This window comes from Quercus suber, unplaced genomic scaffold (genome assembly GCF_002906115.3).
Source record: "Quercus suber isolate HL8 unplaced genomic scaffold, Cork oak 2.0 scaffold_346, whole genome shotgun sequence".
Lineage (NCBI taxonomy): Eukaryota > Viridiplantae > Streptophyta > Magnoliopsida > Fagales > Fagaceae > Quercus > Quercus suber.
In genome coordinates, this window is record NW_027069798.1 from 356,814 (window position 1) to 381,955 (window position 25,142).

At 33.9% G+C, this 25,142-nt stretch overlaps 4 protein-coding genes and 1 long non-coding RNA gene across 5 annotated transcripts in view; 3 read left to right on the forward strand and 2 right to left on the reverse strand.

The window, feature by feature from the left end:
- Positions 1-1,646: 1,646 nt before the first annotated feature.
- Positions 1,647-7,712, forward strand: LOC111988429 (protein GRAVITROPIC IN THE LIGHT 1). The gene is made up of 3 exons (XM_024020228.2): positions 1,647-1,779; positions 2,212-2,268; positions 6,137-7,712. The coding sequence occupies exon 3, from the start codon at positions 6,200-6,202 to the stop codon at positions 7,466-7,468; it is 1,269 nt and encodes a 422-aa protein (XP_023875996.1). The 5' UTR covers positions 1,647-1,779; positions 2,212-2,268; positions 6,137-6,199; the 3' UTR covers positions 7,469-7,712.
- A 1,007-nt stretch (positions 7,713-8,719) lies between these two features.
- On the reverse strand, positions 8,720-12,444 carry LOC111988114 (cation/H(+) antiporter 2). Its single transcript, XM_024019881.2, is given in 5 exon segments — positions 8,720-9,469; positions 9,781-10,654; positions 10,657-10,720; positions 11,004-11,996; positions 12,144-12,444. Coding segments are annotated over 5 exon segments (2,367 nt in total). The 5' UTR covers positions 12,297-12,444; the 3' UTR covers positions 8,720-9,186.
- A 2,343-nt stretch (positions 12,445-14,787) lies between these two features.
- On the forward strand, positions 14,788-15,633 carry LOC111988069 (pectinesterase inhibitor 9). The gene has a single exon (XM_024019830.2). It carries the CDS (start codon positions 14,847-14,849, stop codon positions 15,474-15,476), a length of 630 nt encoding a protein of 209 aa, XP_023875598.1. The 5' UTR covers positions 14,788-14,846; the 3' UTR covers positions 15,477-15,633.
- Positions 15,634-19,336: 3,703 nt separating this feature from the next.
- Positions 19,337-25,142, forward strand: part of LOC111988472 (phosphoglucan phosphatase DSP4, amyloplastic) — a gene marked incomplete in the record, with an annotated part of 9,246 nt that continues 3,440 nt past the window's right edge. Inside the window, 7 exon segments of the mRNA XM_065759905.1 lie at positions 19,337-20,003; positions 20,110-20,179; positions 20,258-20,302; positions 21,075-21,177; positions 21,383-21,459; positions 21,555-21,631; positions 21,805-21,885. Coding sequence (XP_065615977.1) covers positions 19,978-20,003; positions 20,110-20,179; positions 20,258-20,302; positions 21,075-21,177; positions 21,383-21,459; positions 21,555-21,631; positions 21,805-21,885 — 479 coding nt within the window.
- Positions 23,820-25,065, reverse strand: LOC136061734 (uncharacterized). The gene is made up of 3 exons (XR_010623581.1): positions 24,893-25,065; positions 24,589-24,648; positions 23,820-23,914 (listed from the first exon to the last, which is right to left on the reverse strand). It is a non-coding gene; the product is annotated as an uncharacterized LOC136061734 (long non-coding RNA).

The window sequence follows — 25,142 nt, forward strand, 5'->3', positions numbered from 1 at the left end:
GGAACGGTTATTAAACAAGTAACCGTTTCATGTTGCTATGTAAGCATTCCCTTACGAAGAGGTAATTCATTCAAAGACTTCCACAAAAATTCGAATCCCAAAAATACTAACTTTATCATCGGAGGATTCTTGGCCGGTCTTCTCCAGTCGCCTCTGATTTTGTGTTTGCTTTTTCAGGACTAACAAGTACTCTTTGATCACTAACGCCCGAGACATTCAACTTATTAATTTCTGTGATCATCACTAAGTAATTGTTGCATACTTGTATATAGCAATTGTTGCATATGGGGTTATGTTACAGTAAAAAAAAATTGATAAGTGTTTAAGGGAACACATTAGCCATGACCTTTAAACATATGTTTTTTTTTTTTTACTGCCACATAACCTTAAATACAACAATTACTATATACAAATAAATACGTAGCAAAACTTTTCAAAAAAACAATGGGATATACTTATCCTCCAGCTGCTGGCTAGAAAGAATTTAATGATTAGTAATTATTTGTAAAGCCATGCTCTTTTTTTTTTGATTGCTTCTGAAACACCTAACATGTTTGTAATGGTGGCAAGATAATGTCTCTCTTTGAGTATGGTGTACAAATTTTTCTCATTCCTCATCTCCTTCTCTGTTTGATATATACGATGATTACGATCTGTTAATGTTTTTCTTTTTCGTTTTTTCAAAGGATTATGGCTATATGAGAATCCATAATTTTATGTGAAATTTATTCAGCTTGCACACAACTACTACAAGTGTGAACCGGTTAATTAAATTAAGATGTAAATAAGATAAAATAAAATATTCATTTCCTTTTTACACAAACAATAATATTTAAATTAAATAATAATATATTGCACTGACAATAAAATATATAACAAAAATAAAAGAAAAATCATAATTTACATGACAGAAACACATTGGGTAAGACAATGTTTTATTAAAACCCAAATTGTGATGGATTATTCATTATTTAAAATTTTGAAACCATCACACTTTCAAAATTAATTAAACAAATTCTAAATTTAAAAAATAACAAATTAAAAAATCTATAATTTTAAAAGTAATAACAAAGCAAGGATAGTTGTATCATTAAAAACTTATAATAAAAAATCATTAAATGTTAAAAACGTGTTGGCTATTTGATTATCAATGAAGCATTTAGTGCTCTTGAGAAAAATGCAAAAAAGGCAGAATTAATACTCCTGAACTGCATTTGTTGACAAAGAGAGCCAAATTTATTTAGGTCCCTAAAAAGATCTAGAATATAATTTATAAAAGAAGAAATATCTAAAATACAAATTAAAAGAAATTTTTTTAAAAAAACATGAAATTTAAAATTTTTTTTTTTTTCCTTGGCCAAACTGCCAAAGTGAAATGACAAAATGAAAAAAGGGACAAACAGTGTTGTCCTTATTCTTTGATTCCTTTACAGTAAAAAACAAAAAAAAAAAAATATCAGACTTGCCCCAATACTTTATCAGATTTATCAGAAACTAATTTAAAAAAAAAATTATATTTTTATTATATTTTTAAAATTTTTAACTCAGCCAAAAAAGAAAAAAGAAAAAAAGAAAAGCAAAGCCAAAAAGACTAGAAGAGTACAGAAAAAGTGAAAAACAATTCATTATTACAGTTTTCTGTCTCTTTCTTTTATACTATTGTTTTAGGGTTTACTTTTGTTTTTTTATTTTTGTCTAAAAAACCTTAACCAGGTTTGCCCTGCTTTTACTTTTGTGTATTTACTCTGGAGCGAGATCTCCGGCGAAATGTCCGACTAGGTAAATAAATACTTCACCTTATCTCCCTGTTTGTTTCCCGAGGAAACTTCGTTGATTTGTTTGTTTCCTGAGAAAGTTTGCGGGAAAAATACTCCAAAGCTAGTATTTTTACTCTTTTTTCTACCATTGGAGAGTTGGGTCTCTTGTCAATTTGGGTCCTTTTAATATAAAGTTCTAGACTTTGGGTCTTCCTCATTTCTCTTTTTTATTTTCTTGCGTTTTTTTCTCTGTAAACAAACGGAGGATTTGACATCATTCTCTCTCTCTCTCTTGTTAATTGCTGGTGTCTATTTGAAAATTCATGATGCATGACGGAGGAAATGATGTTCGTCTATACTAGAATATGAATGTTTATTCTGTGAATGTTTATTCTGTGAATGATTATATTTTATATTTTATTTGTTTCTTCTTGTTTTCTGGGTTACATTTTAGGTCAAAGAGTATTATGTTTGCTGGACAAATTCTGTTCCTGTTTTGCAATCTTTTCAGGTAAGCAGCTCAGCTCATTCCCTTTTTACATTTATTTTCTTTTGTATAATCTGGCTTGTTTATTTGGCTTTGTATTATTAGTAAGTGATAAAAAAGAGAGAGGATTTTTTCCATTTTGGGTATTTATTATTTACTTAACATAATCTGTTTATTGTAGTTTCCTTGTAAGATTTTATCTTCTACTCACTCATCACAAGGTTCATTTGTATCTGAAAAGTTTTGTGGTTATATGTATGAAAGTTTTACAAATTGCTTCAACTCCTTTAACAGCATTCATAACTTGACTTAGTATCACTATGTATTTTACACAATTTTATGGTTTGAAGTTAATCATTTCCCCTTGTTGCCACTAAATGGTCATTGGTTTCATTAAATGCAATGGCAAGATTGTAGAGTGTTTGAACTTGTTTCAAGGCATTCTCATATGCAAATTCTAGTGTGGATCTGGCCAAGTTTACTTTGTAGTTTGTAATAATACAGAAATCAATCTTCTAATTTCTATACATGTGATTGTGATTGATACCCTTTTTTATGTAGTCCTGCTGTCTCATTGGTCTTGGTTAAACACCTGCATTTGTCGTGCTTTGCGCGGTGTTTAATTTAGCTGCATCATTAGCATCTTGTTCTGATGTGGTCAGTATAAATGCTAGTTTATTATGAAGTTTACTCTGAGCAGTGTTCAGATGATCCAAATACTTATTAGAAAATTTAATTTGTGGTTTCAAAAGGAGTCTATCTTTTTGTAGGTAATGTTTGTAATCACGATCTGTTGTGGTTTATTATAGCAGAAGAGAGGTACTTGCTGAGTAGTGATTTGATTATGAACCTGCTGTGATTTTTGTTTTTTGATAATTAAAGAAAATTTGATTCAAAGTCATGAAAAGGAGTCACCCAAGTATGCAGGAAGTATACAGCAGGGGACCAAAACAATCAAATACACAAATTACAAGCATCCATCGAATCATAAACTGAAAAAATAGAATGACTTCCTATGATAGACATCAAATCCAATAGTGTTTTAAAGAAGAAAAGTTAAAAGTCGGCTATAGTCGTTTTAGAATCTTCAAAACACTGGTTGTTTCTCTCTCGCCAAATGCACCACATCAAACAATGAGGGACAACCATCCAGATAAAACACCATTACGATGGTGACCAAATTTTCCTTGCTAACATACTAGGAGCTCAACCAGTCTTTAGCATTGCCCAGTATATGCCAAACAAGATGAACACCATAGACCACAACTCAAAAACAATAGGACAATGTAATAAAAGATGATCTACCGACTCTCCATTACTTTTTCACATATAACGCCAACCCATAATCAACATCTTCCTCTTACGTAAATTATCAACAGTCAAAATAGTTCTCAAAGTTGTAATCCAAATGAACCTACTGTGATTTAGTTGACAAATTGTGGAGACCATGTACTTAAATCACCAGGAAATTACTGGGAACATAAAGAATTTGATTATCTTAGTTGATTCATGCTGCTCAAATGTTGACTATGAGATTTGATGAAAATTTGGTGGTGTGGTGTCACAAAGAAAAGAGAGGTGGATAGGCCATGATGGTTAGAACTTAAGTGATTTGTTGGCCATTCATGGTTACCAAAAACTAAAATGTCTCTCAGGGGTAGACAACTTATATTATTATGTTCTCAATTTACATCTGGAATAACTTACTTAATAGTATGGTTTCAGTAGAGGCATCTGCTTCCTTAAACCTGGAGCATGCATGAAAAGATGTGGCATCAATTGAGGGTTATTTCTTGTATTTTAGATTTGGTGTTGATATTCTAGCAATTCTGTCTAAGTAGAGCTTGGCCTTTGCTTGGTACTTGCAACTACTTTGGCTGCATTGAGAATCAAAGGGTGTTGACAGATACTTGTGCTCAAGTGTCCTGATAACACTATAAGGGGTGAACACAAGCCAAAGGGGCCCTGTTAGTTTTGGTCATTAAGAGTTAACTTGGAGTTTGCATGGTTAGAGACCTCTCTTTTGGCATAAGGAATATCTTGAATAGGAATCTTGGACATGCATTGACAGTCTTACATGGTTTTTTTTTTTTTTTTTTTAATTATTTTTTTAAATTAAATTAAATTTTATATATATATTTTTTATGTCAAATGTAAATTATTTTTAATTTTATGAGGCTTGATTCCCTCTCTCGTTGGGTATGCTATTGTTATTAGAATTGTTCTTGCTGCATTCCCCTTGTTTTCCTTATAGCTTTCATTTTTGGGATCCATTACATCCATATGAGCAATTCAATTCCACTCTTTCCTTTTACATGAGATTTATGTCTTGGAAGATGGGTGCTAAATGTCCTTTGGAAGAAGTTGAAGTGATGATAAGAGATAATATAAATTATGCACCTTGAAATCTGTAGTCTTAGATTTACTTATCCCAAAGAAGGGGGAAAAAAAAGGTAAAAAAAAAAAAAGAAGAGGAGGAGAAATCTGTTAGATTTTACCTTGAGATTCCAAAACCTTGGTCAGTGGTTCTAGGCATTGAGAGCTTCTGTTATGTTGGAAATTAGCATCCTTTGTGGTCACTGTGCTTCTTTAGGATGAATTCAACATGTGCAAATGCTTCAAGGCCTGAAGTGACCAGTGTACACGAGAATACCTGCATTATTGAAAAATACCTTAGGCTATGTAGTGAGAGCTTTTTATTTTTTATTTTATTTTTATATTTATTTTTATTGAAATTCTTTCTACATGTTCACCTTTCTTCAATCAAGTGTGATAGGTCTAACCTGTAATGTGTACAGATATATACAGTGACAATTTCAAGAATACGTTAGCATTTTGAAGATGTGGAGTGCACATCAAATCAATTGCTAACATCTTTCATTAGTTCTCTTTATGAATGGTCCTTTGCTTTGGGTCTCACAGATAGTACTTCTATTCAAAATTTCATAGAGTCAATTTATATGTAAATATTTTTCAATTGTAATTCTTTAGGCTACTTCATGTTTTTTTTTTCATGAAGTAGTCTCTCTGCAATAAACTTATTCTTATGTATATATATGTTAGTATTTTGGGTCCAATGTATTTGCTTATTTTTGTAGTTACTACCTCTATATTTCTGTTTATTTTAAATATGGTCTGATACTCTCTTGGCAACTCAGCACAGTAAAATTTTAAAATTTTTAGTAGTGCTTTAACAATCAATCATCCAAAATGATTTATATTGATTGAGGTCAACTCCCAGTATTCCTAGTTTTGACAATTTCTGAAAAACATCAAGATGATTAACCGCACCTTGGATTCACACATATAATCTATGGCAAGCAAATATTGCTGGCTTTGCATGCAATCTGCCAGTTACAGAATTGGGAGTGTTACCTACATAGTCCGAGAACATTCTAAATTTAATCCTGACTTTGTTTTTACTCCCTTTCCTAGTTTGTGGAGACTGATAACTGATTCCCACATAAAGCTTTTTTCTGTTCAATAAACCGGCTCCTTTAGTAACAATTCATGAACATGGAATATTATCAGTGACTCAAATAGCAGGAATATTGGAATCTGATTTTGGAACAGTCTTGTCACATAACAAAAATAACATTTGGTACATTAGGTTCATGAGATTCTCTGGCAGCTTGTTCGACCATGAACTGTAAAATCTTTTGGATTTTTATTTTGCTCTTTCTAAATGAACCAAGCCAGCTAGAATCTTTCTTGAGCCATATTGAAGAAATAGAGCTTTGTTCAATGTATTTGTCTATAAGCAGACTTTTCAGTATTTGTGGCGATCCAAAAGCAGTCTCCTTTTTTTTTTTTTGAATAACTGCTTTGCTTTTGTTTTATGACACTATTGATTTTCAGCTGATGCCAATAAAACTTTTATGGAAATTTGCAGGTTGTGTAACATTGGTGTTTTCTCTGAAGGAAGCCTATTCAAATTACCCCGCTGGAAGTAGCTATGCTACCCACTGGAGCAAAAGACTCCCAACTCCGTGAGAGCAACAGTCAGAAAGTCCACCCACAACCCATGGAAGAGGCCAAGAATCAGAAGCCAGAAGCTGTGGAAGCCCTGATATCCAAGATTTTTACGAACATCTCCTCTTTGAAGTCGGCTTACATCCAGCTTCAAGCTGCTCATACTCCCTATGACCCTGAAAAAATCCAAGCTGCTGATAAACAAGTAATTTCTGAGTTGAAGAACCTATCTGAACTCAAGCACTTTTACAGGGAGAACAACCCCAAATCAGTAAATGCTTCTCCACAGGATTCTCGCTTAGCTGCAGAGATCCAAGAACAGCAGAGCCTGCTGAAAACCTATGAGGTTATGGTGAAGAAATTTCAGTCTGAAATTCAGAACAAAGATTCTGAGATTAATCAGTTGCAGCAGCAGATTGAGGAGGCATGCCAGAGGCGGGGAAAGCTGGAAAAGAATCTTAAGCTTAGGGGCTTGTCAACAAAAGAATCTGAAAGTTCTACAGATGAAAATGGATTTTTCCCTGTAGATCTAACACCTGATCTGTTTACATCTGCTGTAGAAGCTGCTTTCAAAGCCATTCATGATTTTTCTAAGCCATTGATCAACATGATGAAAGCAGCTGGGTGGGATCTCGATGCTGCGGCTAACTCAATTGAACCTAATGTCGTTTATGCAAAGAGAGCTCATAAAAAGTATGCTTTTGAGTCTCATATATGCCAGAGAATGTTCAGTGGGTTTCAGCAAGAAAGCTTTGCCATCAAATCAGACAATCTAACGGTCACTACAGATGGCTTCTTCAAACAGTTTCTTGCTCTAAGGGAAATGGATCCATTGGATGTACTAGGGCAAAATCCAGACTCGATTTTTGGGATATTTTGCAGGAGCAAGTACCTAGTGGTGGTTCACCCAAAGATGGAGGCATCCTTCTTTGGAAATCTTGATCAGCGAAATTACGTGATGGGGGGTGGACATCCAAGGACCCCTTTTTACCAAGCTTTTCTAAAACTGGCAAAATCCATCTGGCTTTTGCATAGGTTGGCTTATTCGTTTGAGCCCAATGTCAAGGTATTTCAGGTTAAGAGAGGGAGTGAGTTTTCAGAGGTTTATATGGATAGTGTTGTGAAGAATTTGATAATGGATGAAAGTGATCAAAAGCCCAAGGTTGGACTAATGGTTATGCCTGGTTTTTGGATTGGGGGCAGTGTGATTCAGAGTAGAGTTTATCTCTCAGGCATGAAGGTTGCTGAATAACTCAAGTGTGTCTATGCTAATCTTTGTCCAGATGTGTATGCTGTGTGTTTAATATGGCCTGTTGTCTTTTCCTATTATATTATCTTATGTAATTGTTATTACTGGTTGTTGAAAGGAGCTTCCTTTTGTTTATAACGATGTGAGTTCTTGTAGAAGTGGATGTAGTAATTTGTTTAGTTAATCTTGTAAGTGCTACTCGAACTTCACCTTGGGAGAAGGAAATTCACTTTCACTGTTCAGGTCATATTTGCCATCCCTATTTGCTTCAAAAGACCATCTTGACTGCTTAAATAATTTAAACAAATACTAATTTAACTATTAATAATATATTTAAAACTCATTAAGTCATTTAAACAAGTAATTTATCTATTAAGTGGCTGTTTGTGATGCACTTTTAAGTCAGTTTGTTACTTATTTTTTCTATTATTTGCGGGTTTCACATGAGCTATATGCTTATTTTATTTAACTTTTCATTTTATTTGTAATATTTTCAACAAAAAGTTAGATAAATTGTTTCAAAACGGACATTTAAGTTATATGATTAAATGCACCTATAATAGGTTGGAAGATTTTCAAGTTTGGATGGAAATTCAATCCATAATACAAACAAATAGGATCTAGGCGAATCATGTGGTATTTATCTATTAGAATCTATTGGAAAAAAGGGAGGTAATGGTTCATTATTATACATTACACGAGACCCACATGCAATAGATTGACTTTGAATCTTTAATTGAGTTCGTCGGTGTTTTATGCTGAAAGATCACTCTTTGTTCCTCACGTGATTGATGAGGTGCCACCACTTGCAATACAGCTTTAAACTACATACTATATTGTTCAAGACTTTAAATTCATGTCTCTAGAATCTCTGATCCTTAGTTTCAATACTTTGTTGGCTAAACAAGTTTTATCTATAATACTAGAGGACCATTGCCGTGGGCATCGCGGGCACTCTCAGTTGGGTTTTGATGCAACAACTAGGAATAAATTATAGCGAATGGCCCCAAGTTGTCGTTCTTGGTCAAAGCTTTGTAGAAGAATGGTGATAGATATACACAATACACAGTTGAAATCGTGTTTTGACTGTTTCATAATTATAACTGAAATCATGTGTACAGTTGTGTGCAACAAGCTGTGTACAACAATAATTAGCATTCACAGAATATACCACTTTCATTAACTCATCATCAATTAGTTTATTATTTGATGATAATAGAATGGACTAATTTTTTCTCCAAATCAGTTTGAAAGAAATTTCCTTCAACCCACTACATGACAATTCATAAAACCTTCCTCATGTACTTTTAATGGCATTAACTATTTCATGGTCATGTGGTTTGTTTAATTGATGTAATGACTCATGTGAGTTAATACACCTAAATGGTTTTATGAACCGTCATGTAATAAGTTAGAGGAGATTCTTCTAACTCGATTTAGAGGAAAGCTTTATCAAAAAAAGAATTACAAACTTTGAGTATTTTTACATTTATAATAAACTTTTAGACAAACTATATTTATAATGCCAAAGTTCAATTTATATACAATATGAAACATGGGTGACATCACATTTCAATAACTAATCATATACAATATGTTCTTGGCTCCACCCCTTCTGTATTTTGTGACGTTTTAGCGCTTGAGCAAGCTAGGAATTTGGCTTCTTAGCTGCTGTTTCAGGTTCCTTTGTTAATAAAATTGTTGATTATCAAAAGAAAAGACTAGTCATCTAAAACGTCTTTCTTTGCCTGCCTATGTTGTTGAACGACCAAAACTGAGCCGTTGATATTGAAATCTGAAGAAGCCAAGAAATCTCCAATTGTTCCAAGCTCAGGACACTCCTCCCAGTCGCAAATACCAGTTGTTAGTGGTGAGTTTCCTCGCCCACCTTTCCCAACTATGAATAATGAATACATATCTCCAATGTCTTTTAGAGCTGCCGCTGTCTGTGCCGCATTGTTCACGTACTTCTCCACATATCCAACTTGACCCGATGTCACATACCTTAAAACAACATATTCACAGTCATATAAAACCAAGGAGAAAGTAGTAGGATTAGACAAATAAATCAAGTTAAAGACACATGCAAGCACAAGCATGCATGCAACAAATAAGGAAAAAAGATCATTTCAATTTAAAATGGACCCATTTTATAGTTCAAATTAAATACTACGAATTTAAGAGTTCGTGTTACTCTATACACTAATTCATCTAGAAATAAAATCATAACTGCAAGATAGACTCTCTCTATTTTCAGTGAAATGGAGAGGATCCTGTTTCCTATAGATATTAAATGAAAATGGTTAAGGGTGTACCTATTATAGAACTCGGACATGAAGGCATTGTCAATTTCATTTATTTCATTCCCGTTCTCTAGTCTTGATAGTGTCACAAACATTCCATCATCTTCATCTGATGAATCATTAATCTGGGAATTGCGTGCATTTGATGATGATGATGCTGGTAGGAACCTTATGATAGTCAAATTTACGCGAGGATGAGCAGCAATGCCTCTACTCCAAGCAATAGCCTCACGATCATCTGGACCACCAAAGAAAAGAGTTGCCATATGTTGCACGGTGTCGGAGCCAAGTAGTTGTAAGAACCCGGGGACACCATCAATGCCTCGACTCACAATAATACCAACTGAGCATGGAGCATGGCGAAGAACCTTTTGGTTTGTAGTCCTAATCCCTTCCTTCCCAATATCCATTTTTCCATCAATTCTTTGGTGCTTATGAAAAGGGAGAAGAATAATTGATACCCTTAAGTCCTCAGCACTATTACACACATCCTCGTACAAAGTTGTAATGCACGACACTGCTTTAGTTACGCGGACCAAAATTTTTGTTTCAGAAGTAAAGTTGTCCACGGCTTCATTGATTTCAAGTGCATCATTTCCACCATAGTCTTCTTCGTCGCTAAGTTCATCAGCTTCTAGTTCATGATAGGATACATTGGTCCTACGTTTTGGGGGTAGCTCTATTAGCTGCATCAAATAAGGGGTGATAGGTGCTTTCTGAGACCCGCTTAATGCTGATACAAGTGAAAGTATGGCTGATAGGGGACGAGGTCCATATACACAAGCTAGCATCCTAAGCTCTTCTTTATCTGGATCGTGTATTTCAAGTTCTGTATGCATATTTCCCAGCAGGTTTTCATGTTTACTCATTAGCAAAGCCACCACCGCCCTGATATTATTGTGTTAATCACGATTGATATGAGCAACAAATTGTAAGATTTTGGACTCCACGTCTGCAACAATTGCCAAAGCATATCCAACTTAGACTTTGCCAGTCACATATGTATATATATATATACTTTGAAAAGACAAGACTTAAAGAGATAATGAATGTAAATCCTGTCTCACTTTATACACTGTAGTAAGCAATGTGTGTGATTTTCTTCCATTTTAAACTTTGGTTATTTTATAAGAAAAGAAAAGAAAAAGTGACAGATAAAGTGGAAGACATAGAGTGGGACAGAGGAATTTTATTTAGAGGTGATGTATAAATGATTTCAATGAAGTAAAACTTACCATAATTATCTTTGAGGAGGAGCCTATGAACAGAAGATCGGCATGGCCTTTTAGGTTCATTATGAAACCGAGAAGCACCCCCTTATTCAGTGGAATCTTTAGAGAACGACAAACAATAAGGGTGCCACTAATCTTGCAGCCAATGCTCAACAAAACCATAATGACAACAATAAGTACATTGTTCCAACTATTCAAAAATCTTCCATTAAATTGGAACCCAATGTAGCCAAAGTAAACGGGAAGAATGAAGTTGTGAACTGAAAAGTTGAGTTTGTGTATTAGTGTCCTTGCCGCTTTACCCTGCTTAGGGAACATTAGGCCAATGGCAAAACAACTGATTATGCTGTTAAAACTCGCCCATTCCACATACATCGCGCTACCTATAACAAGTGATAAGATAACGAAGAGCTCGGTATTCTTCAAGTACTTCTGGTTTTGGTCCCGTTTATTGAACCAATCAGCTAAGTACTTGTTTATAAAAATGATAACCACATTAAGTAACACACAATAGATACCATATTTGTACACCTTATTTGCATGGATAGCAATAATGAGATTAAAAATCGCCAAGCATGTCATTTCAATTATGAGTGAAGAAATTATTGCCAATCGCCCAATGTCTGAGGTATCGAACTTTAACTCTGCAGCCAAACGAATCACAACTGGAGAAGCTGTGTATGCTAAGAGTAAAACGATGATTGCCATGAACATTGTCTTTTGGCCTTGGACTTCTAACTCATGGTGTAAAAAGGCAGAGGTTGCAAGGCCAAAGATCATGCCTATTATGGCACCACCGAATGCAATGGCTGTCACCACAGCTATGTTATTGCGCCTTATATAAGGAATGTCAGTCTCCAACCCAATTAGGAACATGAATATGATACGGCAAAAGAGACCAAAAATTTCATAGAAATCTGCACCAGTGCTCTGATAAAAGAATCTGTTCACTAGAGGAATATTTGACAACCCTGTAGGACCTAGCACCAATCCAGCCTATATCATATAAAACAAAACCAACACGTGTCAACTGGTTGTGAAACATTTTATAACCATAAAAACTATTCACATTGAAAGTTGCAGATTCATAAACATGCATGTTAATTTGTGTGTGTGTTAATGTGTATTTGTTGTGTAACTTACAAAAATTTGAGCAATGGGTCCAGGTTGACCCAAGCCCTTGAGCAATAGGTGGAAGAAGTGTGAGATGACAAGAATGCCAGACACTTGCATGCCCATTGAGGTGAGAGGATTGAACAAATTTTCTTGACAAGCTATGCGGTGGGTAGCGTCCATTGTGTTAGATTGCAAGAGGAACAAGAATTAAAGGAAGACAAAGAAAAATGAAAAAATTACATGCAATTGGTAAATATTGTCATGGTTTATGACAGAGGTTTTTATATGTTGTGATACTCTGTTACATGGTTCAGATCCTCTTTTTACTGATGGAGGATCGGTAGAAATCTAAGGTCTTTGACCTTTTCTTAGCTTACTTTTCAAGTCCATGTTTTAATGCTCCTTTTTATTTTTAAGTGAAAATATTTTTAGGCAAAACTGTTTTCAGTAGTAAACATTTTCAAAGAATATGAGTTATTTAATTATTATGTTTGGTTGTGCTCCTAGAAATGATTTGAAAACGTTTTCCTTTATTCGACTTACCCAGAAAAATCTTTTAAAAAAGTGTTAAATTTGATAATTTTTTTGGCTAAATTGCAAATTACATCCCTAAAATTTAGGAAGTGTTTGAATTTTACACACTGAAATTTCAAAATTTGAATTTTGACCCTTAAAGTTTTATTCTGTTTGCATTAGTAGCTCCTCCATCCATATTTTCCATTAAGTGCCACATAAACTTGTCATGCGTGTTTAATTTGTCCAATAAAATAATGCCACATAATTTTTATAGCATTAAAAAAATTAAAAAGATTAAAAATAACATGATATCATTTTATTGAATGAATTAAACATGCATGATGCATGTCTAACTTACGTAGCACTTGACAAAAAATATAGATTGAGGGGCTGCTGATTTAAACAGAATAAAATGTCAGGTGTAAGATTTAAATTCTTAAAATTTTAATGTGTAAAATCTAAACACCCCCAAACCTTAGGGATGTAGTTTATAATTTAGCCTAATCTATATTTATATATTACTAAAAGCTGAAGCGTAGTATTTATTGTTGTTACCCTTCTGTTGAGCCACATCAATAGCCACGTCATTCATTTATTTTTTTATATTTTCTTTTCTCTATTTAAAATTTTCTTCCCCCTATTTTCAAAAAAATAAAATAAAATAAAACTTTTCTTCTCCCTATTTGTTCACACACCAATGGTTACATTTCTTCCAACTTTTTCCTTTCTTTTTGGCCTCTTTATCTCCCCACTACTTTACTGTTATACTTCCTTATGCTTTTTTATAATTTGCCTCTTCTTCTATTTTTACACCTACTGTTACACTTCTTCTAACTTTTCTCTTTCCTTTTTACCTCTTTATCTGCCTACTACTTTACGATTATACTTCCTTCCTTTTTATTTTTTATTTTTTTTTTTTAATTTGCCTCTTTTTCTACCCATTTTATTTTGTATAAATTTGGTATCGTTTTTTCATTCAATCTATATTTATCCCACACAAAATTGTGAGTACTCTCTCTCTCTCTCTCTCTCTCTCTCTCCTTTCTTTTGGTGAATTATTATTCTTTCTTATAACTCTAATTAAGGTTGATGGTTTTTTTTTTTTTTTTTAGTATGTGTTTTGGTATTTTTTTTTTATTTTTTTTTAAATATCCCTTCAGAAAGTCTTCTCTTTCTCTTTTATAGCTTTGGTTGAATTTTAGTTTGGGTTAATATTTAATTTTTTGGGAAACATGAATTTGAATATGTCTACCAATTGTTTGAGCAATAAATTATTATAAAGCCTATTATTTATTCATTAGTTTCATTTTAATTTTGGTTAAGATAACATTGTAATTTTGTAATAAGTTTTGATTATTATGATAATTTCCTTATTCCTTAAGAGATGAGAAATTTGAATAATAAATTTAAAACTTATAAAGTTTAGTTGTATATTAAGCAAATATAATACACTATAATAAAAATTAGAAGAATATGGTTCACCTTAAAAAAATATTAATCAAACATAAAAAAATAATTAAAAAAAATGATATATTGGTAGAGATAAAAAAATTAAAAAAAAATAGTCGTTGAAATATTTTTATTTTTTATTTTTAAAATAGACAATACTTGAAGTAATGGTTTTTTTTATTATATATATTATACCTTTTTACATAATATTTATATTCTTACGCATCGCGTGAGTCTGCAAGTAGTGTTTTTCATAATATTTGAGGTGAATATTGTGATTCGTGCAACATCATTTTCACATTAGACACTATTGATTACTTTTACTGTACACTCACCAATGGTAACTTCCCACCTCAATATTTCTGAAAAAAAAAAATTGTGTATATAAATTGATTGAAACGCAAAATAGAAACATTGACCAGCATTTTTGCACGTGCTGTGTTCCTAGAAGTTTTTAATTTTAGTAATCTAGCTAAGCCTGTTCCATGAAGGATTTGTTACTTCCTTGTTAGGGTTCTAAGATACTAAGCAAAAGCAATACTTATCCTGAATGCCAGTCCATTTTATTTGACCAACCAGTTGCAAATATAATACTCTTTTATTTGGTTTGCCCTCAACTCAATACACCATTATTTTTGCTTAATTTATGCACGTAAAGAGCAAGTTAAATCATAGTAGAACATGTTACAACCCCTATTTAAGCCCCCTCACACCATGACATTTTTCTCAAGGAGAATTAATCTTTTGTGTTGAGATTGCAAAAAAATGGCACAACTTAGCCTTTACTTGCTAGTCATCATGGTCTCTCTCTCTTGCATTTCAAGCTTAGCTGAACCATCCTTTGCTAGACATTCTCAATCAAATGGCTACATCAAGGACTCATGTCGTATCACCCGCTATCCATCTCTCTGTCTCCACTGCCTCTCTAGCTATGGCAACAGTACTACCATCCAAAGCCCGGAACAACTTGCTCAAGTCGCCTTGTCTGTGAGCCTATACCGAGCACAATACACAAGAGCATACATGCTTAAAGTTGCTAAGGAACTTGAGTCAAGCAAGGCCAAGGGGTACTACCAAACTGTGAAAGATTGCTTGGCAGAAATCAATGATAGTGTAGACCAACTTAGCCAATCGATTAGGGAGCTACGTCGTTTGGGGCAAGAAACTGTGGCAAATGACATCTTTTGGCACATAAGTAACGTTGAGACATGGGTTAGTGCTGCCCTTACTGATGCAAGTACTTGTTTGGACCAGTTTCCGGGGCATAACATGGGAAAATTGAAGGCTACGATTAAGGGAAAGGTGTTGAATGTAGCACAAGTCACAAGCAATGCATTAGCTTTGTTTCATAGATATGCTGCTGCAAAGTATAGAGCAGCTAATAAGAAGCCATAAGGGCTAGCCTTGCTGCCTTTGAGGCTATGTCATATGTGTTTCCCTCTTGTAATGGATCAATCTTGTTCTATGTTTCATTTGCTTTGTTGTTGTAATTAATATATAGTTATGAAATATACTTAATCAAGAAATGTGAATATGAAGTTTTGTTTGTCCTCGAGTTTGTCTCTATGTTTACCAAGCTTTTTTTTTTGGTATGTACTTATGGGAAATTTAATAAAACTTTAAAGATCTATATATATCAAGAAATTCATTCCTCAACTTTAAAGATCTGTATTTATGAGGTCACATGATTGAAGATCCAGTACTTTTTTTTTTTTTGTTTGAAAGGATAAAGATCCAGTACTTGAGGCGAAAAGATAGGTGAGATACTTCAAATTGTGAAACAGTTTTTATGAGTTTCTAGTTTGTCAGAAATTTATGAATTGTATAATATTTTTGGCATAGATTTATGAATTTAATTGAATTACTTGAAGGGCTGAAATCTGAATAGTTCTCAACGCCTCAGTTCAATTTTTTTTTTCCTGGACCAATGACCATATCAGTAATTCCCTTAATAATCGAAGGTGGATGGTGTTATTTCAAAATTGTCCTCAACAGTGTCAAATTTTAAAATTTAGGATCATGGGGCTCATTTATTAAGTCCAAATAATTGAATTACTTTGTTTTTTTGGGGACCAGAATTGGATTACTTATTAGTTTATTAAGTCTAACTCCCAAGTTGTTGATAACAATGCAAACACAAAGAGTACGTTGTGGTATATCCATTATTGCACACGAGACTTTGAGTTTAAGCCACCCCTTGAATTCAAACTTCAAAGTTCACATGCAGTCTTCAGTCTCCACAAATATTCGATTGTCCAGCTGAAGAGGCTTACATTAGCTGGTGCCTTGGAGAGCTTTGCTTTAGTTATCAGCTATTAAATTCAGCCATTATCGGTGCCAAGTCTTGCGTGTTCCACCTTCCTTTTTCACTGTATTCTTATAAAATTTCAATCTGTTATATGGTATTTGCTTTATCTTATCAGATCTAATACACCAATAAATTTTTGGTGTAGGTGAAGACCATCCTCATATCTCTTATCCAACAAGAAAGATATCTAAGTATAATCCACTATTTTTTCCACATTTTAAGCCAAAGATAAAAACAAATTTTATAAAGGGAAGCACTGGTTTGGACTTAGAGCTTTAGACAAAATACCATCACGCAAGCATTCCTGTAGCCATGCTTCCAAACAATAGTGCAGCATGATGGTTAACCAAAATTGAAACCTGCATAAAAAAATCATAACACTTGATAATGATATTTCATAATTTCATTTCTTGAATCCATCTTTTGAAAATATCATAAACGAAGGATTCACAATTCTCGTACATTGGCAATCAAAGATAGTTGGACTTAAACCTTTCTTTATTGACTTGAACAGTAAAACTTTTATTTTTATTTTTATTTTTATTTTTTACGGGCTAAGTGTAAATTGATATATAGTTAATTGATATATAGTTAATTAAGGCTGTGTTTGTTTTGGGTGAAAAGCATTTCCGGAAATGCTTTTCTGAATTTACGGGCGTTTGGTTGGACCTGAAAAATTGATTTTCCGGAAATTAATTTCCGTTGACTATCGGTCAGAGGTGAAAAGCATTTCCGTTCCTATTTTCACTTCAAATCCCATTTTTCGGAAAACCCAAAAGCAGAGAGCACGAAGAGGGAGAGGGAGAAAGAAACAGAGAGCACGAAGAGGGAGAGGGAGAAAGAAAGAGAGAGCCCAGCGCCGGAGTCAATCCAAGCCCAGTGCCCAGCGCCCATCGCCGGCGGCCTTGAACCCACGAACCGCCGATCCAAGCCGAGAGACCATTGTCGGCGACCACGAACCCTCGAACCCAGTCCCCATCGCACCGCGCCGATCCAGTCACGAGCAGATCCAGTTCCGAAAAATCAATCGCACCGCGCCGTCGATCGTCGATCGTCGAACTCCTTCGAACCTGATGCTCTTTGCACCGGCGAGTCGCGCCGCGCCGCGCCGTCGATCTTCGTCTTCCTCGATCTCTCCGGTTTTTTTTTTTAAGTTTGATTGTTGTTTTTGTTTTTTTTTTTGAGGAACTGATTGTTGTTGCTGTGGTTGTTGTGTTGTGGTTGTTGCGTTGTTATTGCCAGAATTTGGTGGTGGTGTTGTTGTTGTTGTTGTTGTTGTTTTGTTGCTGGAATTTTTGTTGCCGGAATTTATTGTTGTTGTTGTTGTTGTTGTTGTGTTGTGTTGTGTTTTTATTGCCGAAATTTGTTGTTGAATTAGTTGTAATGTTGAAATTTTTTGTAATAAAATTTGTTTGGATGCTGAGAAAATGTGAAAAATTTTCCAAAAAATAGCATTTTTAGAATACATCCAAACACATGAAAATATTTTCCACAACAATTTTCATAATTCACCCAAACACTTAAAAATATTTTCCTTTTCCGAAAAATAACATTTCCAAAAAATATGTATTTTCCGAAAAACGTTTTACACAAAACAAACACAGCTTAATCCCAAAATTGGGTTTGGTGACATAACTTAATCAATTGGTTTAATCTAAACTTGGTTTTAAACATCATGGATGTGATTAGTATATTAGAGGTGATAACAAGTTCATTGATCTCGAGTTTAATGTCAAACTCACCAACTGATCAGATTGTATTTAGTTTGAAATTCTTCAAACCACTATCACCCAAACACACGAGGGTTGTCGACCATATATGGTAAGATTAAATTGGTGTTAGTTGAACCCACAAGTCTCTTGTCAATTTTGGTGACGACACATGAAGTGGAGACGAGGAGAGGAGCAACAACACGGCAGCGACTAGGGAAGCACAAATATTGAGCAAAGCACTTCGAACAAGTCAGGTTTATTAGATTTCCGTACAAGTATACAACAAACCCAATACTACACTCAATTTGATCAGCTAAACTCCAAATTCTCTCTAAAATAGAAAATGAAACCCCAAAAAAAGGTCTCATTCTCTAAATCCCCATTTTTTTTTGCTCATTTTCTAAATCCCCATTAACAATTGAATATTTTTATTAAAAAATCATACCAGTTACTATTATATCAATTCTTTCTCTTTACTTCTCTCTTCTTTGTTCGTCTGTCTCTCTCTCAAATGTATTAAACGAAAACACAATCAAAACACAAACAAAATCTAAAATCAGAATAGAAACAACAGATCAAGAACAGGTAAAAAAACAAATTTAATTAGAACAACAAATCTAAAATCAAAACAAAAACAACAAATCAAGAACATGAAAGCCTACCTAAGCTCCATTGTAACAATAAAGTGAATCAGAATGAGGAAAAAAGAAGAAGAAGAAGAAGATAGACGAAGGCCAACTCTCTCTGCTGGCTGTGTGCGAGTGAAGTGAGATGAAGAAAAAAGAAAATAAAAAACAAAAATGCAAACATAGAGAAGAAGTCAAAAGATCATGGTCGACTGTGTGTGTGAAGTGAGCCTAAGAGAAAAGAAAATAGAAACAAAATGATAAGCTGAAATTCAGGAAACGTATGAAAGAAAGGAAAAGAAAAGAAAAAATCACAATATAAAAGTACAACCACACTATTAAATTTTAAGTAATTAGTTAATATTAGTCAGTAAAAATATCAAATTAGTAAAAGTAAATGTCACTTTTTATTTAACCAAACAATAAAAAAAATTTCGCTAATATCCTGGAGATGGCCTCATTTGCTCTCTCCTTTCTTCATGCTCAAACACCATCTTCCTCCCAATATCAACATCACGCATCACAGTGGTTCATTTTTTGATTTTTCTGATGGTTTTTTTTTTTTTTATTTATTTTTATTTTTTTATTTTTTTTTTTTTTTTTTTTTTTTTTAATATGGGATTTTGGTGTGCAGTGGTGGGCAAGATGGAGGCGCGGTGGTGGTGACTGGGTAGTGGAGGCGCGGTGCTAGAGGTTGAGGGAGCTTGTGAGACCCACTGATACTAGCAGTGACAAGTTGTTGTTGAGGAACTGAGATTGAGTGAGAAGCAAAGAGAAGCGCAAAGAAATTAATAAAAGAAAAAAAAGAAAAAAAAGAAAGAAATGGTATGGATAGACGAAACAAATGAAGATTGAAGATAAGGACTGGAGGAGTCTGGAAGAATGTGAAAAGCAAAGAAAAGTCTGGAAGATGTGTACGCGTGTGGAGGACAAAATTGGAAAAAGTATAAAAAAAAAGGAAAATATATATATTTTATTGTAAAGATATATTATTTGAATAAGTAAAATAAGAAAATAAAAGATAAGTTACTGAATAGTATTGTAAAGATACATTATTGCGATAGAATTCCGATGCGAATGCGCGAGAAAGGCGATCCCTTATTCTATTCCACGACCCAACGCCTATAAATAAAGAAAATATCACAAATTCAAAGTAGTGCAGTATCTTATTACACTCTCATCTCCTCTACTAGATATTTTCCACTCTCACTCTCCCTCTCCCTCTCCGATTCATATATCACAGAGACACTATGTTTTGTCTTCAGAGTCTTCCAAGGTCGTCTTCTATTTTTTCTTCAATCTTTGCCCTAAATAATCATCTTTACTAGTAAATTTTTTTTTTTCTCAAAATCTCTCTGATTTTCGTCTTCTCCAAGTCTCAGATCCTCTGCTTTGCCTTTGCAAAGCTTCAAAAGCCATCAGAGAAAACCTCTCTGCTCAGTCAATACACTGGTACCTTCGTCTTCTACAACCTATGTGTATGTATGCGTTAAATGTAACTTTGACAAATTTTTGAATGATTTTATGCAGGGAGTGATGAGTAATGTTAATCTACATCGAAGTATGGCGGTTAAGGTAACTTCATAAACCTCAGATTCAGAAAATTTTATAATTATATTATATTTTGTTTTGTTTGGTTAGCTCTGTAATTAGCATTGAATTTCTGTTTTACATTTGATTTATAGCTTTGGCTTTTACTGTTTTACAGTTGTTGTTTTTGGGTGGTTTGAGATATTGATGATGTTGTTCAAACATGGTGTTACATGTTTTTGTGGGTTGATTTTCTTGTCTGAAATATCTTGGGATTTTTGTTTTTGTCGAATATATATATATAGTCTTCTATTGTAAATGATATATTGATATGTGCTATGTATGTGTGTGTAGCCAATGAGTTTTAGCTCAAATCACATCTCCTTGCCTTGTAAGGGCAACGTGATGAGGTCCTGGGTTCAATACTCACTATTTGTGTGTGTGTGTGTGTGTGTTTTTGTGTCGAGGACGATTTTGAGGAAGCGAAAATTTGACATTTTCATGGAGAGTGATTAAAGTTGTTGTTGGTGGATACTTGTACATCATATATGGACAATCTAAAGTTGTTTGCTGTCTTCGTGATGTAGTAGTTTTTTATGTGCAAGAGAGGACAATCCATTAAAATCCATGTTTGCTTTGAAATCTGCCACCCTATGGATAGGATATAGGACTAGCCATGTTAAACTTACTAGTGTTCATTTTCCCTTATGTAACTTTGGACATGTATTCTTTAGATGGATTATTTACAGTTGTAACATCCTTTTTGATTGCATTTAAAGGTTTCATGTAGAAGAATATTGGATATATTTTTTTGTAGGCAATTTCAGGTCCTATGTCCAGTGCTGAGACAAGCGATGCTAATGTAGAGGAGGAAAAATCAGAGACATATAGTAGCAACATGACAGAAGCTATGGGTGCTGGTAAGTTTGTAACTCTGTGTTTCTAGTTTGATCATTAGGAAGTGTAGGAGACAACTTGCATATGAATGAATTTATCAATGAGTAGTTTTTAGCTATTTTGGCGGTCTAGCTGCATATGATCTTAATGGCTTGGGGGGGGAGGGTGGGTCACTGTTTTGTGTCTCTAGTTCATCTCATTATTCCTTACTGACATGGTCTGTTACAGTCTTGACCTATAGGCATGAACTAGGAATGAACTACAACTTCATTCGTCCAGACTTGATTGTGGGATCATGCCTACAGGTGATCCTTGTTCCCAAATTTAATAATGCGGACCAGTTCTGCCATTTTTCATGTGACCATATGATTGTTGTCTTTTCCACACTGCCGATTGCCAGACTCCTGAAGATGTTGACAAGCTTCGTAGTATTGGAGTGAAAACGATTTTTTGCTTGCAGCAGAATTCAGACTTGGAGTATCCAAAACAATTTTCTCATTAAAGTGCCATTTGAGCTTATGATTAAATAATATGCCATTGTCTTCTTTTTATAATTGCTAAATATGTAACTATTGATTATTTGAAATAGCTACTGGCAAGTTTGATTGAGCAAGGAAGTGTACTTTGAATTCCTTCACTAGTGTATCCAGATATTTTGGGGTTGACATCAATGGCATACGAGAATATGCTAACACATATGATGACATTCAACACTTGCGCGCTGAGATAAGGTTAGTATGGAAAGATTTTAGTTATACCTTAAGAAAAAAGATAGTAGTTGTGTTGATATTTTGAATTCCTATACTGAAAAGTGGTAATTTTGTCAACACTACTGAATTGTTCAGATAGATGTTGATTTTGACTTTTCACAGTTTCTTATGCAAACATGCCCTTTTTACAGCTTGAAGTTTATGTTGATTTGTTGAGTTTTCTGAAATGTTTATAGTGTAACTTGGTGTTAAAATCTGATGCAGGACAATGAACTCTCAAAAGGGGACTTTGTGTTTGAGTAAACAAAAATAACAAAGGATGGGAACTAGGAATTATCACCTAGGGTTTGCTTGGAATCACCACCAAGCATGTGATAAAGATAGGAACGCAGGAATCACCGCCTAGGTTTGCTTGGAATCACCACAAAGCACTATAAGATAACTTCAACCCAAATTTTATAAATCCATGATCAACTGTTTACAGGGGTGAGACCAAAGGCCTTTTAATAGGCTCTCCAAATTACATCCAACATGGAAAGAAAATAAACTCAATGAGATTACATTATATAAGGAAATAAAAATAAAATAGCAATCAAATCTCTCTAATAGCGTCAATCAATGTCAATCAGCATCATTCACAATCAACATTAATGGGTCCAATTTGGTGTCTGCACCAAAATCACTTTACTTAAGAACATGGAAGATGACAAATTATAGTAGACAAAATTCACTAGTTATTCTTGGATAAATGAATTTAAAGAGAAGGATTTGGATTAATGTATTTAGTTTAAAGGGCTTGATAAAGTATGAAACTATAAAAAATTTTCTCTTGGTGAAATTTATGCAGGTGTTTGAACTTTGTTAATGTATGGATTTGAAATGACTAGGTGTATGATGTCATTTCAAGTCCATAATATCACAAGAGTTTTTCTTTGAGCAAAAGCTTCAAAACTCACATCATCATGTGTTGTTAAATTTATATCAATAAATTTATATAAGCAATTGTTATTCAAATATCTTGATTTTAAATCCTCAAATCCAAACGCAAACTAGTTTATTTTGTTTCCGTACACATTATTTTTTTGGGTCTTTACTTTATTCCATGCAGTGGTGCACGTTTTAAATTATCACGCTATATGTTTGTGCTGTATGTGTGTGAGTGAACATCATCTCTAGTACAATTCTTTACTACTGCAGCCTAACGTTTGATGTGGCAGGGACTTTGATGCATTTGATTTACGAGTAAGGCTTCCAGCTGTCATTCTGGGTTTCTTGCCAAAAATCTTAATGTGACTATCCCCATAAATGTAAGTATTGGTAAATATTAAATTAAACTACAGGAACTAGTTGTCACTCCAAAGACAGGACTGATAATCAGGATTTTACCTTAATGAACATTTGGAATTGAAAGCCACTATTGTAAAAGCAAAGAAACAAGAAATCAGTGACAAATGGTCCCAAATTCCTAAACAAAGAAGCCACTGTGAAAAGATGCCATCAAGATGGAGAAAGTACAGAAGTACAACACCATAAGGGTTGGGGATAAAAGGACATTTAAGCAAGTAGCAGTAGATGACTAGTGATTGATTTCAATAAAAGTGTCAGCTACACTCCAAATGGATACCTAACTTGCACAAGAAAACTAATTTTGATTTCTTTTTTTAAATATAAATAATAAATGTTGATGTCATGATATAACAAAGATACAATCTGTTAGAATTGTTTCCAGAGAATTTAGGGAAAACAAGGATAGTGTGCCGAATAAAATCCTCGCATAACATATAGTGCATAATTCATTATTTGTATTCATTGGCCAGCGCAAAATATATAGTATCAAGTGAGAATTCTACTTAAAATTGTGTTAATCATAATATGTGAGCTGTTCAAGAAGAGCGATAACTAAAAAAGTTCATATGTATAAGAAGAAAACCAGAAACTAGTATTTTAGACTACCATTACACCAATGATATATGAGAAAGGTAAAGTGACTCACAATATCAGCGGCTGCATTTTTTATAGCATCCAATTTAGGGAAGCATGAGCGTTTGCTCTACAAGAACGAAACAATGAGATATTTCAGAAACATTGTGAGGATTTGAGGCTTCCAGAACATTCTTTGGCCTTTTTTATCAATAATCTAATATAGTTCTTAACATAAAAATTTAGTTAGTGAAGTTAATACATCACCAAGAGCCTTGTAGCTTAGTGGTATTGATTGTTCTCCTTTATAAGGAGAATCAAGATTCAATCCCCCTCCCATGTGAGAATTTATCCACACGGAGAGAGAGAGAGAGAGAGAGAGAAAGTTAATGACTTCACTTCAATAAAATAAAATAAAAAATTTATCAGCTTAAAATTTATTAAATTTGGTGAAACTTAGCATGCATGGACTTCTTGTCATGCCTTTAGAAGTCCAAAATTTTTAAAACAAGATACCAGAAAAATAGAAAGCCATGATTAGTAATACGAAAATTACCCCCTGCTGTTATTGAATGAGAAATTAGTGACAGCACATCAATATAAAAAATTTAATAAACTCAAAAGTTATTGAATTTGGTCATGAAACAGAGCATGTATGGACTTCTTGTCATGTCTTCAAAAGTCCATAATTGAACTTATCGATTTTTGTTATATCCTTGACAGAAATACATAAAAGAATGCAGAATATAATCTAAGAAGGAGATACACACAAACCTTTAAAAACCATTAATAAGGAGTGTTTACCTGCAGCAAATTGTGAGCTTCGATAAGTTTATAGCCCTGAACCCAGAACATGTATGCCAACTGAAATTCAAAAAAATCTTTCAAAACATCTGTAATGATGAATAAAATCACCAGACCAGTATGAATGTGGTTGAGAGATAAATGTGTATCCTCTAATGAATGTGATTGCAGGTATCTAAAATTTAACGTTACAGGCACCGCCTAATATCCACAATCCTTGCATAAATATGACACAGAATACAGCTAAAGAAGGAAATTTGGTTAGAATAAAATCATATCTAAGGAATGAAACTGGCATGCATACCGTAACTGCAGGAGCTCTTCCAAGTCCAGCAGTGCAATGTACATATGTCACACCTCCATTTCGATTTATGGCCTTGTGTAATTTGCTAACGACAGCTGGAAGCCTTACTCGTAAATCAAATGCATCAAAGTCCCTGCCACATCAAACGTTAGGCTGCAGTAGTAAAGAATTGTACTAGAGATGATGTTCACTCACACACATACAGCACAAACATATAGCGTGATAATTTAAAACGTGCACCACTGCATGG

Coding starts and splice junctions, on each gene's coding strand:
- LOC111988069 (XM_024019830.2), top strand. CDS start 14,847: ATGGCACAACTTAGCCTTTACTTGCTAGTCATCATGGTCTCTCTCTCT.
- LOC111988429 (XM_024020228.2), top strand. CDS start 6,200: ATGCTACCCACTGGAGCAAAAGACTCCCAACTCCGTGAGAGCAACAGT.